At 63.1% G+C, this 17,206-nt stretch overlaps 1 protein-coding gene across 1 annotated transcript in view; it reads left to right on the forward strand.

Moving 5' to 3' along the window:
- The window catches only part of LOC139258380 (spectrin beta chain, non-erythrocytic 1-like), a gene marked incomplete at its 3' end in the record, with an annotated part of 91,286 nt that extends 74,421 nt beyond the window's left edge, over positions 1 to 16,865 (forward strand). Inside the window, exons 4-5 of the mRNA XM_070874758.1 lie at positions 12,070 to 12,243; positions 16,774 to 16,865. Coding sequence (XP_070730859.1) covers positions 12,070 to 12,243; positions 16,774 to 16,865 — 266 coding nt within the window. The remainder of the gene's footprint in view (positions 1 to 12,069; positions 12,244 to 16,773) is intronic.
- Between the last annotated feature and the right edge of the window lie 341 nt (positions 16,866 to 17,206).

Genomic DNA, 17,206 nt, shown 5'->3' on the forward strand with positions numbered 1-17,206 from the left:
GAAGGGGATGGTGTCGGTGACCGGGATGGTGTCGGTGAAGGGGATGGTGTCGGTGACCGGGATGGTGTCGGTGACCGGGATGGTGTCGGTGAAGGGGATGGTGTCGGTGACCGGGATGGTGTCGGTGACCGGGATGGTGTCGGTGACCGGGATGGTGTCGGTGAAGGGGATGGTGTCGGTGACCGGGATGGTGTCGGTGACCGGGATGGTGCCGGTGACCGGGATGGTGTCGGTGAAGGGGATAGTGTCGGTGACCGGGATGGTGTCGGTGACCGGGATGGTGTCGGTGACAGGGATGGTGTCGGTGACCGGGATGGTGTCGGTGCCGGGATGGTGTCGGTGCCGGGATGGTGTCGGTGACCGGGATGGTGTCGGTGACCGGGATGGTGTCGGTGACCGGGATGGTGTCGGTGAAGGGGATGGTGTCGGTGACCGGGATGGTGTCGGTGACCGGGATGGTGTCGGTGAAGGGGATGGTGTCGGTGACAGGGATGGTGTCGGTGACCGAGATGGTGCCGGTGACCGGGATGGTGTCGGTGAAGGGGATGGTGTCGGTGACCGTGATGGTGTCGGTGAAGGGGATGGTGTCGGTGACTGGGATGGTGTCGGTGACCGGGATGGTATCGGTGACCGGGATGGTGTCGGTGACCGGGTTGGTGTCGGTGACCGGGACGGTGTCGGTGACAGGGACGGTTTTGGTTGACCGGGACGGTGTCAGTGACCGGGACGGTGTCAGTGACCGGGACGGTGTCGTTGACGGGGATGGTGTTGGTGACCGGGATGGTATCGGTGAAGGGGATGGTGTCGGTGACCGGGATGGTGTCGGTGAAGGGGATGGTGTCGGTGACCGGGACGGTGTCGGTGACCTGGATGTTGTCGGTGACCGGGATGGTGTCGGTGACCGGGATGGTGTCGGTGACGGGGATGGTGTTGGTGACAGGGTTGGTGTAGGTGACCGGGATGGTGTCGGTGACAGGGACGGTGTCGGTGACAGGGACGGTGTCGGTGACCGGGCCGGTGTCGGTGGCAGGGACGGTGTCGGTGACCAGGATGGTGTCGGTGACCGGGATGGTGTCGGTGACCGAGATGGTGTCGGTGACGGGGATGGTGTCGGTGACCGGGATGGTGTCGGTGACCGAGATGGTGTCGGTGACCGGGATGGTGTCGGTGACCGAGATGGTGTCGGTGACAGGGATGGTGTCGGTGACCGGGATGGTGTCGGTGACGGGGATGGTGTCAGTGACCGGGATGGTGTCGGTGAAGGGGACGGTGTCGGTGACCGGGAATGTGTCGGTGACAGGGACGGTGTCGGTGACCGGGATGGTGTCGGTGACCGGGAAGGTGTCGGTGACCGGGATGGTGTCGGTGACCGGGATGGTGTCGGTGACCGGGATGGTGTCGGTGAAGGGGATGGTGTCGGTGAAGGGGATGGTGTCGGTGACAGGGATGGTGTCGGTGACCGGGATGGTGTCGGTGACGGGGATGGTGTTGGTGACAGGGTTGGTGTTGGTGAAGGGGACGGTGTCGGTGACCGGGAAGGTGTCGGTGACAGGGACGGTGTCGGTGACCGGGATGGTGTCGGTGACCGGGACGGTGTCGGTGACAGGGACGGTTTTGGTTGACCTGGACGTTGTCAGTGACCGGGACGGTGTCAGTGACCGGGACGGTGTCGTTGACGGGGATGGTGTTGGTGACCGGGATGGTATCGGTGAAGGGGATGGTGTCGGTGACCAGGATGGTGTCGGTGAAGGGGATGGTGTCGGTGACCGGGACGGTGTCGGTGACAGGGACGGTGTCGGTGACCTGGATGTTGTCGGTGACCGGGATGGTGTCGGTGACCGGGATGGTGTCGGTGACGGGGATGGTGTTGGTGACAGGGTTGGTGTCGGTGACCGGGACGGTGTCGGTGACCGTGACGGTGTCAGTGACAGGGATGGTGTAGGTGACCGGGATGGTGTCGGTGACAGGGACGGTGTCGGTGACAGGGATGGTGTCGGTGACCGGGACGATGTCGGTGGCAGGGACGGTGTCGGTGACCAGGATGGTGTCGGTGACCGGGATGGTGTCGGTGACCGAGATGGTGTCGGTGACGGGGATGGTGTCGGTGACCGGGATGGTGTCGGTGACCGAGATGGTGTCGGTGACCGGGATGGTGTCGGTGACCGAGATGGTGTCGGTGACAGGGATGGTGTCGGTGACCGGGAAGGTGTCGGTGACAGGGACGGTGTCGGTGACCGGGATGGTGTCGGTGAAGGGGACGGTGTCGGTGACCGGGACGGTGTCGGTGACCGGGATGGTGTCGGTGACCGGGATGGTGTCGGTGACCGGGATGGTGTCGGTGAAGGGGATGGTGTCGGTGAAGGGGATGGTGTCGGTGACCGGGATGGTGTCGGTGACCGGGATGGTGTCGGTGAAGGGGATGGTGTCGGTGACCGGGATGGTGTCGGTGACCGGGATGGTGTCGGTGAAGGGGATGGTTTCGGTGACTGGGATGGCGTCGGTGACCGGGATGGTGTCGGTGAAGGGGATGGTGTCGGTGACCGGGATGGTGTCGGTGACCGGGATGGTGTCGGTGACAGGGATGGTGTCGGTGACCGGGATGGTGTTGGTGCCGGGATGGTGTCGGTGACCGGGATGGTGTCGGTGACCGGGATGGTGCCGGTGACCGGGATGTTGTCGGTGAAGGGGATGGTGTCGGTGACCGGGATGGTGTCGGTGAAGGGGATGGTGTCGTTGACCGGGATGGTGTCGGTGACCGGGATGGTGTCGGTGAAGGGGATGGTGTCGGTGACCGGGATGGTGTCGGTGAAGGGGATGGTGTCGGTGACTGGGATGGTGTCGGTGACCGGGATGGTGTCGGTGAAGGGGATGGTGTCGGTGACCGGGATGGTGTCGGTGACCGGGATGGTGTCGGTGACAGGGATTGTGTCGGTGACCGGGATGGTGTCGGTGACCGGGATGGTGTTGGTGCCGGGATGGTGTCGGTGATCGGGATGGTGTCGGTGACCGGGATGGTGCCGGTGACCGGGATGGTGTCGGTGAAGGGGATGGTGTCGGTGACCGGGATGGTGTCGGTGAAGGGGATGGTGTCGGTGACCGGGATGGTGTCGGTGACCGGGATGGTGTCGGTGAAGGGGATGGTGTCAGTGACCGGGATGGTGTCGGTGAAGGGGATGGTGTCGGTGACTGGGATGGTGTCGGTGACCGGGATGGTGTCGGTGAAGGGGATGGTGTCGGTGACCGGGATGGTGTCGGTGACCGGGATGGTGTCGGTGACAGGGATGGTGTCGGTGACCGGGATGGTGTCGGTGACCGGGATGGTGTTGGTGCCGGGATGGTGTCGGTGACCGGGATGGTGTCGGTGACCGGGATGGTGCCGGTGACCGGGATGGTGTCGGTGAAGGGGATGGTGTCGGTGACCGGGATGGTGTCGGTGAAGGGGATGGTGTCGGTGACCGGGATGGTGTCGGTGACCGGGATGGTGTCGGTGAAGGGGATGGTGTCGGTGACTGGGATGGTGTCGGTGACCGGGATGGTATCGGTGACCGGGATGGTGTCGGTGACCGGGTTGGTGTCGGTGACCGGGACGGTGTCGGTGACAGGGACGGTTTTGGTTGACCGGGACGGTGTCAGTGACCGGGACGGTGTCAGTGACCGGGACGGTGTCGTTGACGGGGATGGTGTTGGTGACCGGGATGGTATCGGTGAAGGGGGTGGTGTCGGTGACCGGGATGGTGTCGGTTAAGGGGACGGTGTCGGTGACCGGGACGGTGTCGGTGACAGGGACGGTGTCGGTGACCTGGATGTTGTCGGTGACCGGGATGGTGTCGGTGACCGGGATGGTGTCGGTGACGGGGATGGTGTTGGTGACAGGGTTGGTGTAGGTGACCGGGACGGTGTCGGTGACAGGGACGGTGTCGGTGACCAGGATGGTGTCGGTGACCGGGATGGTGTCGGTGACCGAGATGGTGTCGGTGACGGGGATGGTGTCGGTGACCGGGATGGTGTCGGTGACCGAGATGGTGTCGGTGACCGGGATGGTGTCGGTGACCGAGATGGTGTCGGTGACAGGGATGGTGTCGGTGACCGGGATGGTGTCGGTGACGGGGATGGTGTCAGTGACCGGGATGGTGTCGGTGAAGGGGACGGTGTCGGTGACCGGGAATGTGTCGGTGACAGGGACGGTGTCGGTGACCGGGATGGTTTCGGTGACCGGGAAGGTGTCGGTGACCGGGATGGTGTCGGTGACCGGGATGGTGTCGGTGACCGGGATGGTGTCGGTGAAGGGGATGGTGTCGGTGAAGGGGATGGTGTCGGTGACCGGGATGGTGTCGGTGAAGGGGATGGTGTCGGTGACCGGGATGGTGCCGGTGACCGGGATGGTGTCGGTGAAGGGGATGGTGTCGGTGACCGGGATGGTGTCGGTGACCGGGATGGTGCCGGTGACCGGGATAGTGTCGGTGAAGGGGATGGTGTCGGTGACCGGGATGGTGTCGGTGACCGGGATGGTGTCGGTGACCGGGATGGCGTCGGTGAAGGGGATGGCGTCGGTGAAGGGGATGGTGTCGGTGACCGGGATGGTGTCGGTGACAGGGATGGTGTCGGTGACCGGGATGGTGTCGGTGACGGGGATGGTGTTGGTGACAGGGTTGGTGTCGGTGAAGGGGACGGTGTCGGTGACAGGGACGGTGTCGGTGACCGGGATGGTGTCGGTGACCGGGATGGTGTCGGTGACAGGGACGGTGTCGGTGACCGGGACGGTGTCGGTGGCAGGGACGGTGTCGGTGACCAGGATGGTGTCGGTGACCGGGATGGTGTCGGTGACCGAGATGGTGTCGGTGACGGGGATGGTGTCGGTGACCGGGATGGTGTCGGTGACCGAGATGGTGTCGGTGACCGAGATGGTGTCGGTGACAGGGATGGTGTCGGTGACCGGGATGGTGTCGGTGACCGAGATGGTGTCAGTGACCGGGACGGTGTCGTTGACGGGGATGGTGTTGGTGACCGGGATGGTATCGGTGAAGGGGATGGTGTCGGTGACCAGGATGGTGTCGGTGAAGGGGATGGTGTCGGTGACCGGGACGGTGTAGGTGACAGGGACGGTGTCGGTGACCTGGATGTTGTCGGTGACCGGGATGGTGTCGGTGACCGGGATGGTGTCGGTGACGGGGATGGTGTTGGTGACAGGGTTGGTGTCGGTGACCGGGACGGTGTCGGTGACCGGGACGGTGTCAGTGACTGGGATGGTGTAGGTGACCGGGATGGTGTCGGTGACAGGGACGGTGTCGGTGACAGGGACGGTGTCGGTGACCGGGACGATGTCGGTGGCAGGGACAGTGTCGGTGACCAGGATGGTGTCGGTGACCGGGATGGTGTCGGTGACCGAGATGGTGTCGGTGACGGGGATGGTGTCGGTGACCGGGATGGTGTCGGTGACCGAGATGGTGTCGGTGACCGGGATGGTGTCGGTGACCGAGATGGTGTCGGTGACAGGGATGGTGTCGGTGACCGGGAAGGTGTCGGTGACAGGGACGGTGTCGGTGACCGGGATGGTGTCGGTGAAGGGGACGGTGTCGGTGACCGGAACGGTGTCGGTGACCGGGATGGTGTCGGTGACCGGGATGGTGTCGGTGACCGGGATGGTGTCGGTGAAGGGGATGGTGTCGGTGAAGGGGATGGTGTCGGTGACCGGGATGGTGTCGGTGAAGGGGATGGTGTCGGTGACCGGGATGGTGTCGGTGACCGGGATGGTGTCGGTGACCGGGATGGTGTCGGTGAAGGGGATGGTGTCGGTGACTGGGATGGCGTCGGTGACCGGGATGGTGTCGGTGAAGGGGATGGTGTCAGTGACCGGGATGGTGTCGGTGACCGGGATGGTGTCGGTGACAGGGATGGTGTCGGTGACCGGGATGGTGTCGGTGCCGGGATGGTGTCGGTGACCGGGATGGTGTCGGTGACCGGGATGGTGCCGGTGACCGGGATGTTGTCGGTGAAGGGGATGGTGTCGGTGACCGGGATGGTGTCGGTGAAGGGGATGGTGTCGTTGACCGGGATGGTGTCGGTGACCGGGATGGTGTCGGTGAAGGGGATGGTGTCGGTGACCGGGATGGTGTCGGTGAAGGGGATGGTGTCGGTGACTGGGATGGTGTCGGTGACCGGGATGGTGTCGGTGAAGGGGATGGTGTCGGTGACCGGGATGGTGTCGGTGACCGGGATGGTGTCGGTGACAGGGATTGTGTCGGTGACCGGGATGGTGTCGGTGACCGGGATGGTGTTGGTGCCGGGATGGTGTCGGTGATCGGGATGGTGTCGGTGACCGGGATGGTGCCGGTGACCGGGATGGTGCCGGTGAAGGGGATGGTGTCGGTGACCGGGATGGTGTCGGTGAAGGGGATGGTGTCGGTGACAGGAATGGTGTCGGTGACCGGGATGGTGTCGGTGACCGGGATGGTGTTGGTGCCGGGATGGTGTCGGTGACCGGGATGGTGTCGGTGACCGGGATGGTGCCGGTGACCGGGATGGTGTCGGTGAAGGGGATGGTGTCGGTGACCGGGATGGTGTCGGTGAAGGGGATGGTGTTGGTGACCGGGATGGTGTCGGTGACCGGGATGGTGTCGGTGAAGGGGATGGTGTCGGTGACCGGGATGGTGTCGGTGAAGGGGATGGTGTCGGTGACTGGGATGGTGTCGGTGACCGGGATGGTGTCGGTGAAGGGGATGGTGTCGGTGACCGGGATGGTGTCGGTGACCGGGATGGTGTCGGTGACAGGGATGGTGTCGGTGACCGGGATGGTGTCGGTGACCGGGATGGTGTTGGTGCCGGGATGGTGTCGGTGACCGGGATGGTGTCGGTGACCGGGATGGTGCCGGTGACCGGGATGGTGTCGGTGAAGGGGATGGTGTCGGTGACCGGGATGGTGTCGGTGAAGGGGATGGTGTCGGTGACCGGGATGGTGTCGGTGACCGGGATGGTGTCGGTGAAGGGGATGGTGTCGGTGACTGGGATGGTGTCGGTGACCGGGATGGTATCGGTGACCGGGATGGTGTCGGTGACCGGGTTGGTGTCGGTGACCGGGACGGTGTCGGTGACAGGGACGGTTTTGGTTGACCGGGACGGTGTCAGTGACCGGGACGGTGTCAGTGACCGGGACGGTGTCAGTGACCGGGACGGTGTCGTTGACGGGGATGGTGTTGGTGACCGGGATGGTATCGGTGAAGGGGATGGTGTCGGTGACCGGGATGGTGTCGGTGAAGGGGATGGTGTCGGTGACCGGGACGGTGTCGGTGACAGGGACGGTGTCGGTGACCTGGATGTTGTCGGTGACCGGGATGGTGTCGGTGACCGGGATGGTGTCGGTGACGGGGATGGTGTTGGTGACAGGGTTGGTGTAGGTGACCGGGACGGTGTCGGTGACAGGGACGGTGTCGGTGACCAGGATGGTGTCGGTGACCGGGATGGTGTCGGTGACCGAGATGGTGTCGGTGACGGGGATGGTGTCGGTGACCGGGATGGTGTCGGTGACCGAGATGGTGTCGGTGACCGGGATGGTGTCGGTGACAGGGATGGTGTCGGTGACCGGGATGGTGTCGGTGACCGGGATGGTGTCAGTGACCGGGATGGTGTCGGTGAAGGGGACGGTGTCGGTGACCGGGAATGTGTCGGTGACAGGGACGGTGTCGGTGACCGGGATGGTGTCGGTGACCGGGAAGGTGTCGGTGACCGGGATGGTGTCGGTGACCGGGATGGTGTCGGTGACCGGGATGGTGTCGGTGAAGGGGATGGTGTCGGTGAAGGGGATGGTGTCGGTGACCGGGATGGTGTCGGTGAAGGGGATGGTGTCGGTGACCGGGATGGTGCCGGTGACCGGGATGGTGTCGGTGAAGGGGATGGTGTCGGTGACCGGGATGGTGTCGGTGACCGGGATGGTGCCGGTGACCGGGATAGTGTCGGTGAAGGGGATGGTGTCGGTGACCGGGATGGTGTTGGTGACCGGGATGGTGTCGGTGACCGGGATGGCGTCGCTGAAGGGGATGGCGTCGGTGAAGGGGATGGTGTCGGTGACCGGGATGGTGTCGGTGACAGGGATGGTGTCGGTGACCGGGATGGTGTCGGTGACGGGGATGGTGTTGGTGACAGGGTTGGTGTCGGTGAAGGGGACGGTGTCGGTGACCGGGAAGGTGTCGGTGACAGGGACGGTGTCGGTGACCGGGATGGTGTCGGTGACCGGGACGGTGTCGGTGACAGGGACGGTGTCAGTGACCGGGACGGTGTCGGTGGCAGGGACGGTGTCGGTGACCAGGATGGTGTCGGTGACCGGGATGGTGTCGGTGACCGAGATGGTGTCGGTGACGGGGATGGTGTCGGTGACCGGGATGGTGTCGGTGACCGAGATGGTGTCGGTGACCGGGATGGTGTCGGTGACCGAGATGGTGTCGGTGACAGGGATGGTGTCGGTGACCGGGATGGTGTCGGTGACGGGGATGGTGTCAGTGACCGGGATGGTGTCGGTGAAGGGGACGGTGTCGGTGACCGGGATGGTGTCGGTGACCGGGAAGGTGTCGGTGACCGGGATGGTGTCGGTGACCGGGATGGTGTCGGTGACCGGGATGGTGTCGGTGAAGGGGATGGTGTCGGTGAAGGGGATGGTGTCGGTGACCGGGATGGTGTCGGTGAAGGGGATGGTGTCGGTGACCGGGATGGTGCCGGTGACCGGGATGGTGTCGGTGAAGGGGATGGTGTCGGTGACCGGGATGGTGTCGGTGACCGGGATGGTGCCGGTGACCGGGATAGTGTCGGTGAAGGGGATGGTGTCGGTGACCGGGATGGTGTCGGTGACCGGGATGGTGTCGGTGACCGGGATGGCGTCGGTGAAGGGGATGGCGTCGGTGAAGGGGATGGTGTCGGTGACCGGGATGGTGTCGGTGACAGGGATGGTGTCGGTGACCGGGATGGTGTCGGTGACGGGGATGGTGTTGGTGACAGGGTTGGTGTCGGTGAAGGGGACGGTGTCGGTGACCGGGAAGGTGTCGGTGACAGGGACGGTGTCGGTGACCGGGATGCTGTCGGTGACCGGGACGGTGTCGGTGACAGGGACGGTTTTGGTTGACCTGGACGTTGTCAGTGACCGGGATGGTGTCAGTGACCGGGACGGTGTCGTTGACGGGGATGGTGTTGGTGACCGGGATGGTATCGGTGAAGGGGATGGTGTCGGTGACCAGGATGGTGTCGGTGAAGGGGATGGTGTCGGTGACCGGGACGGTGTAGGTGACAGGGACGGTGTCGGTGACCTGGATGTTGTCGGTGACCGGGATGGTGTCGGTGACCGGGATGGTGTCGGTGACGGGGATGGTGTTGGTGACAGGGTTGGTGTCGGTGACCGGGACGGTGTCGGTGACCGGAACGGTGTCAGTGACAGGGATGGTGTAGGTGACCGGGATGGTGTCGGTGACAGGGACGGTGTCGGTGACAGGGACGGTGTCGGTGACCGGGACGATGTCGGTGGCAGGGACGGTGTCGGTGACCGGGATGGTGTCGGTGACCGGGATGGTGTCGGTGACCGAGATGGTGTCGGTGACGGGGATGGTGTCGGTGACCGAGATGGTGTCGGTGACCGGGATGGTGTCGGTGACCGAGATGGTGTCGGTGACAGGGATGGTGTCGGTGACCGGGAAGGTGTCGGTGACAGGGACGGTGTCGGTGACCGGGATGGTGTCGGTGAAGGGGACGGTGTCGGTGACCGGGACGGTGTCGGTGACCGGGATGGTGTCGGTGACCGGGATGGTGTCGGTGACCGGGATGGTGTCGGTGAAGGGGATGGTGTCGGTGAAGGGGACGGTGTCGGTGACCGGGACGGTGTCGGTGACCGGGATGGTGTCGGTGACCGGGATGGTGTCGGTGACCGGGATGGTGTCGGTGAAGGGGATGGTGTCGGTGAAGGGGATGGTGTCGGTGACCGGGATGGTGTCGGTGACCGGGATGGTGTCGGTGAAGGGGATGGTGTCGGTGACCGGGATGGTGTCGGTGACCGGGATGGTGTCGGTGAAGGGGATGGTGTCGGTGACTGGGATGGCGTCGGTGACCGGGATGGTGTCGGTGAAGGGGATGGTGTCGGTGACCGGGATGGTGTCGGTGACCGGGATGGTGTCGGTGACAGGGATGGTGTCGGTGACCGGGATGGTGTTGGTGCCGGGATGGTGTCGGTGACCGGGATGGTGTCGGTGAAGGGGATGGTGTCGGTGACCGGGATGGTGTCAGTGAAGGGGATGGTGTCGTTGACCGGGATGGTGTCGGTAACCGGGATGGTGTCGGTGAAGGGGATGGTGTCGGTGACCGGGATGGTGTCGGTGAAGGGGATGGTGTCGGTGACTGGGATGGTGTCGGTGACCGGGATGGTGTCGGTGAAGGGGATGGTGTCGGTGACCGGGATGGTGTCGGTGACCGGGATGGTGTCGGTGACAGGGATGGTGTCGGTGACCGGGATGGTGTCGGTGACCGGGATGGTGTTGGTGCCGGGATGGTGTCGGTGATCGGGATGGTGCCGGTGACCGGGATGGTGTCGGTGAAGGGGATGGTGTCGGTGACCGGGATGGTGTCGGTGAAGGGGATTGTGTCGGTGACAGGAATGGTGTCGGTGACCGGGATGGTGTCGGTGACCGGGATGGTGTTGGTGCCGGGATGGTGTCGGTGACCGGGATGGTGCCGGTGACCGGGATGGTGTCGGTGAAGGGGATGGTGTCGGTGACCGGGATGGTGTCGGTGAAGGGGATGGTGTTGGTGACCGGGATGGTGTCGGTGACCGGGATGGTGTCGGTGAAGGGGATGGTGTCGGTGACCGGGATGGTGTCGGTGAAGGGGATGGTGTCGGTGACTGGGATGGTGTCGGTGACCTGGATGGTGTCGGTGAAGGGGATGGTGTCGGTGACCGGGATGGTGTCGGTGACCGGGATGGTGTCGGTGACAGGGATGGTGTCGGTGACCGGGATGGTGTCGGTGACCGGGATGGTGTTGGTGCCGGGATGGTGTCGGTGACCGGGATGGTGTCGGTGACCGGGATGGTGCCAGTGACCGGGATGGTGTCGGTGAAGGGGATGGTGTCGGTGACCGGGATGGTGTCGGTGACCGGGATGGTGCCGGTGACCGGGATGGTGCCGGTGACCGGGATGGTGTCGGTGAAGGGGATGGTGTCGGTGACCGGGATGGTGTCGGTGACAGGGATGGTGTCGGTGACCGGGATGGTGTCGGTGCCGGGATGGTGTCGGTGCCGGGATGGTGTCGGTGACCGGGATGGTGTCGGTGACCGGGATGGTGCCGGTGACCGGGATGGTGTCGGTGAAGGGGATGGTGTCGGTGACAGGGATGGTGTCGGTGACCGGGATGGTGTCGGTGACCGGGATGGTGTCGGTGAAGGGGATGGTGTCGGTGAAGGGGATGGTGTCGGTGACCGGGATGGTGTCGGTGACCGGGATGGTGCCGGTGACCGGGATAGTGTCGGTGAAGGGGATGGTGTCGGTGACCGTGATGGTGTCGGTGACCGGGATGGTGTCGGTGACCGGGATGGCGTCGGTGAAGGGGATGGTGTCGGTGACCGGGATGGTGTCGGTGACCGGGATGGTGTCGGTGAAGGGGATGGTGTCGGTGACCGGGATGGTGTCGGTGACCGGGATGGTGTCGGTGACCGGGATGGTGTCGGTGACCGGGATGGTGTTGGTGCCGGGATGGTGTCGGTGACCGGGATGGTGTCGGTGACCGGGATGGTGCCGGTGACCGGGATGGTGTCGGTGAAGGGGATGGTGTCGGTGACCGGGATGGTGTCGGTGAAGGGGATGGTGTCGGTGACCGGGATGGTGTCGGTGACCGGGATGGTGTTGGTGACCGGGATGGTGTCGGTGAAGGGGATGGTATCGGTGAAGGGGATGGTGTCGGTGACCGGGATGGTGTCGGTGACCGAGATGTTGTCGGTGAAGGGGATGGTGTCGGTGACCGGGATGGTGTCGGTGACCGGGATGGTGTCGGTGACCGGGATGGTGTCGGTGCCGGGCAGTGTGCTGACCCTTCTCTCTCTCACCGTAGCCCAAGCCGACTCGGGGCCGAATGCGGATCCACTCCCTGGAGAACGTGGACAAGGCGCTGCAGTTCCTGAAGGAGCAGCGGGTTCACCTGGAGAACGTGGGCTCACACGACATTGTGGACGGAAACCACCGGCTCACTTTGGGCCTGATCTGGACCATCATCCTCCGATTCCAGGTATCCGTGCCTGGCAGGGACAGGGGCAGTGCCAGCCTTGCCAATGACCAGTTCAGTGCCCTGCTCAATGCCCGCTGTCCTCGGGAGGGGAGTAATGTATAAACTCACCTGTCAATCATCCGTGCCTCAGGTTATGGGCAGAGAGTGAGGGGCGCGAGGGTGGGGGAGGGGCAGTACAGTTCGCCCCACCCCCCTCAGACTCTGCCCCACTGATCACCGCTCTCCCACACCCTCAACTTCCCTCCGCCCACCCCCCGCTCTGCCCTCATACCCTCGCCCATTGCTAGCCCTTCTCCACTCATTCCCCTCTGCCCCTCCCCTGCCCTAGCACCACCCTCTCCCCCCACCCCCCGACACTCTGCCCCTGGGATACTATCAGTGTAAACGGTATAGAGGCCACAGAATTCGTAAATTGCATTCTGGAGAACTGTTTAGCCAGTATGTAGCAAGCCTAACAAGAGCAGGGGCAGTTCTGGACTTAGTTTTAGGGAATTAAGCTGGGTTGGTGGAAGGAGTATGAGTGGGAGAGCATTGTTGTGGTGGTGATCATAATTCAGTTAGTTTTAGCATAATTATGGATAAGAACAAAGATTAAACATGAGTAATGATTCTAAATTGGGGGGAAGGTGAATTATACTCGGTTGAGAAGTGATTTAGCAAAAGTGGACTGGAAACAGCTACTTGAGGTACATGGAGTTCAGAGTAAACATGTCCCACAAAGAAAAAGGGTAGAATTGCCAAATTTAGAGCCCCCTGGATGACAAGGTGCATACAGGGTAAGGTAAGGCAAAAAAGGGAAACCTATATCATATATTGTGAGCTCAATACTGCAGAAAACGTGGAAGAGTATAGAGAGTGTCGGGGTGAAATTAAGAAGCAAAGAGACGGTATAAAAAATTACTGGCAAGTCAAATCAAAGAAAACCCAAAGATGTTTTTTAGTTACATAAAGAGCAAGAGAATAACTAAGGAAAGTGTAGGGCCTATTAGGGACCAAAATGGTGGTTTATGTGTGGAGGTGGAGGATGTGGGTAAGGTACTTAATGAATACTTTGCAGCCGTCTTCACAAAAGAGGGGGATGATGCTAACATTGAAGTTCAGGAGGAAGAGAGTGAAACCTTTGAAAGTTGATAAATCGCCAGGACCAGATGAAATATACCCGAGGCTACTAAAAGAAGCAAGGGAGGAAATAGTAGAGGCTCTGACCATCATTTTCCAATCCTCTCTGACTACAGGAGTTGTGCCAGAGGACTGGAGAACTGCTAACGTTGTTTAAAAAGGGAAGAAGGGATAAACCGAGCAATTACTGGCCAGTTAGTTTAACCTCGGCGGTGGGCAAATCACTAGAATCAATTCTGAGGAACAGTATAAACCTTCATTTAGACACAGATTGATCAAGGACAGTCAGCATGGATTTACTAAGGGAAGGTCGTGCCTGACTAACTTGATTGAAGAGGTAACAAGGAGGGTCGATGAGGGCAGTGCGTGCGATGTACTGTATATGGATTTTAGCAAGGTTTTTGACAAGTTCCCACAACGTAAAAGCCCATGGGAGCCAATTGGCTCAGTGGGAGGAAGCCAAGGGTGATGGTTGATGGGTGTTTTTGCGACTGGAAGGCTGTTTCTAGTGGGGGTCCACAGGGCTCAGTACTGGGTCCCTTGCTTTTTGTGGTATATATTAATGATTTAGACATAAATTTGGGGATATGACAAAGAAATTTGCAGATGATACAAAAGTTGGCGGTGTGGTTGACAGTGAGGAGGAAGTTCTAGACTGCAGGAAGATATCGATGAACTGGTCAGTGGGGCAGGAAAGTGGCAAATGGAATTCAATCCGGAGAAGTGTGAGGTAATGCATTTGGGGAGGAGTACCAAGGCAAGGGAAAACACATTAAATGGGAGGACACTGAGAAGTGTGGACAAACAGAGGGACCTGGGAGTATATGTCCACAGATCCTTAAAGGTAGCAGGACAGGTTAAGAAGGCATATGGAATACTTTATTAGCTGAGCCATAGATTATAAGAGCAGGATGGTTATACAACACTAGGCCACAGCTGGAGTACTGCGTGCAGTTCTGGTCACCGCATTACAGGAAAGATGTGATTGCACTGGAGAGGGTGCAGAGGAGATTTACAAGGATGTTGCCTGGACTGGAGAATTTTGGCGATGAGGAAAGATTGGAGATGCTGGGTCTGTTTTCTTTGGAACAGAGGAGGCTGAGGGGAGACCTTATTGAGGTGTATAAAATTATGAGGGACCTAGATAGAGTGGATAGGAAGGACCTGTTTCCCTTGGCAGAGGGGTCAACAACCAGGGGGCATAGATTTAAAGTAATTGGTTTAGAGGGGAGATGAGGAAACATTTTTTCACCCAGAGGTGGGGATCTCGAACTCACTGCCTGAAAGGGCAGTAGAGGCAGAAACACTCACCACTTGAAGTGCCGTAACCTACAGGGCTACAGACTAAGGTGGGATAGCTCTTTGTTGGCTGGCATGGACACGATGGGCCGAAATGGCCTCCTTCCGTATCGTAATTTTCTATGAAGCAGCGGGTGATGGAGAGAGGTGAGCAGTAGGGGAGCGGGGGAGGGGGAGCAGTGGGGGAGGGGGAGGGGGAGCAGTGGGGGAGCGGGGGAGGGGGAGCAGTGGGGGAGGGGGAGGGGGAGCAGTGGGGGAGCGGGGGAGGGGGAGCAGTGGGGGAGCGGGGGAGGGGGAGCAGTGGGGGAGCGGGGGAGGGGGAGCAGTGGGGGAGCGGGGGAGGGGGAGCAGTGGGGGAGCGGGGGAGGGGGAGCAGTAGGGGAGCGGGGGAGGGGGAGCAGTGGGGGAGCGGGGGAGGGGGAGCAGTGGGGGAGCGGGGGAGGGGGAGCAGTGGGGGAGCGGGGGAGGGGGAGCAGTGGGGGAGCGGGGGAGGGGGAGCAGTGGGGGAGGGGGGGAGGGGGAGCAGTGGGGGAGCGGGGGAGGGGGAGCAGTGGGGGAGGGGGGGAGGGGGAGCAGTGGGGGAGCGGGGGAGGGGGAGCAGTGGGGGAGGGGGTGGGGGGAGCAGTGGGGGAGGGGGGGAGGGGGAGCAGTGGGGGAGCGGGGGAGGGGGAGCAGTGGGGGAGGGGGGGAGGGGGAGCAGTGGGGGAGCGGGGGAGGGGGAGCAGTGGGGGAGCGGGGGAGGGGGAGCAGTGGGGGAGGGGGGGAGGGGGAGCAGTGGGGGAGCGGGGGAGGGGGAGCAGTGGGGGAGCGGGGGAGGGGGAGCAGTAGGGGAGCGGGGGAGGGGGAGCAGTGGGGGAGCGGGGGAGGGGGAGCAGTAGTGGAGCGGGGGAGGGGGAGCAGTGGGGGAGCGGGGGAGGGGGAGCAGTGGGGGAGGGGGTGGGGGGAGCAGTAGTGGAGCGGGGGAGGGGGAGCAGTGGGGGAGCGGGGGAGGGGGAGCAGTAGGGGAGCGGGGGAGGGGGAGCAGTGGGGGATCGGGGGAGGGGGAGCAGTGGGGGAGGGGGGGAGGGGGAGCAGTGGGGGAGCGGGGGTGGGGGAGCAGTGGGGGAGCGGGGGAGGGGGAGCAGTGGGGGAGGGGGGGAGGGGGAGCAGTGGGGGAGCGGGGGAGGGGGAGCAGTGGGGGAGCGGGGGAGGGGGAGCAGTGGGGGAGGGGGGGAGGGGGAGCAGTGGGGGGGAGGGGGAGCAGTGGGGGAGCGGGGGAGGGGGAGCAGTGGGGGAGGGGGGGAGGGGGAGCAGTGGGGGGGAGGGGGAGCAGTGGGGGGGAGGGGGAGCAGTGGGGGAGGGGGAGGGGGAGCAATGGGGGAGGGGGGAGCAGTGGGAGTGGGGTGAGCAGTGGGGGAGCGGGGGAGGGGAAGCAGGGGAGCAGTGGGGAGCAGTGTGGGAGGGGGAGGGGGAGCAGTGGGGGAGGGGGGAGCAGTGGGGGAGGGGGGAGCAGTGGGGGAGGGGGGGAGCAGTGTGGGAGGAGGAGGGGGAGCAGTGGGGGAGGGAAGAGCAGTGGGGGAGGGGGTGAGAGGGAGCAGTGGGGGAGGGGGAGGGGGGAGCAGTGGGGGAGGGGGTGAGAGGGAGCGGAGGGGGGAGGGGGGAGCAGTGGGGGAGAGGGGAGGGGGGAGCAGTGGGGGAGGGGGTGAGAGGGAGCAGTGGGGGAGGGGGGGAGGGGGGGAGCAGTGTGGGAGGAGGAGGGGGAGCAGTGGGGGAGGGGGTGAGAGGGAGCAGTGGGGGAGGTGGGAGGGGGGAGCAGTGGGGGAGGGGGTGAGAGGGAGCAGTGGGGGAGGGGGGAGGGTGGAGCAGTGGGGGAGGGGGTGAGAGGGAGCAGTGGGGGAGGGGGGAGCGGTAGGGGAGTGGGGAAGGGGAGGGGAGGAACTGATGGGGATGTGGCGAGCAGCGAGGGTGGGAACCAGGGCCAGAGAGGTCGGAGCTGTTTTCCCTTTTTGCGATGTATTTTATGGGATAACAACAGCGCAGAGTGCTGGCAGAGTGAGAGGCGGAGAATGATGTTTGGAGTTTCGCACCAACCATCTTGGTGTTTCACGCTCTTTGTTGATTTGCATGTTTTAGATTCAGGTGATCAAAATTGAAACGGAAGATAATCGGGAGACTCGCTCGGCCAAAGACGCTCTCCTGTTGTGGTGTCAGATGAAGACAGCAGGGTGAGTGATTATACCGGCTGGGGTCAGAGTGCACCGGCTGGGGGGGAGGGGTCAGAGGGCACTGTCTGTGGGTGGTGTGGTCAGAGGGCACCGGCTAGGGTCAGAGGGCACCGGCTGTGGCGGGGGCGGGTCAGAGGGCACAGGATGGGGGGGTCAGAGGGCACCGGCTGTGGGTGGTGTGGTCAGAGGGCACCGGCTGTGGGTGGTGTGGTCAGAGGGCACCGGCTGTGGCGGGGGGGGTCAGAGGGCACCGGCTGTTGGGGGGGGTTCAGAGGGCACCGGCTGGAGGGGTCAGAGGACACACATCTCCATACTCATTCAGCAGAAGTGACTGAACTCTC

The sequence above is a fragment of the Pristiophorus japonicus genome, unplaced genomic scaffold (assembly GCF_044704955.1).
Source record: "Pristiophorus japonicus isolate sPriJap1 unplaced genomic scaffold, sPriJap1.hap1 HAP1_SCAFFOLD_958, whole genome shotgun sequence".
NCBI classification, from domain to species: Eukaryota; Metazoa; Chordata; class Chondrichthyes; family Pristiophoridae; genus Pristiophorus; species Pristiophorus japonicus.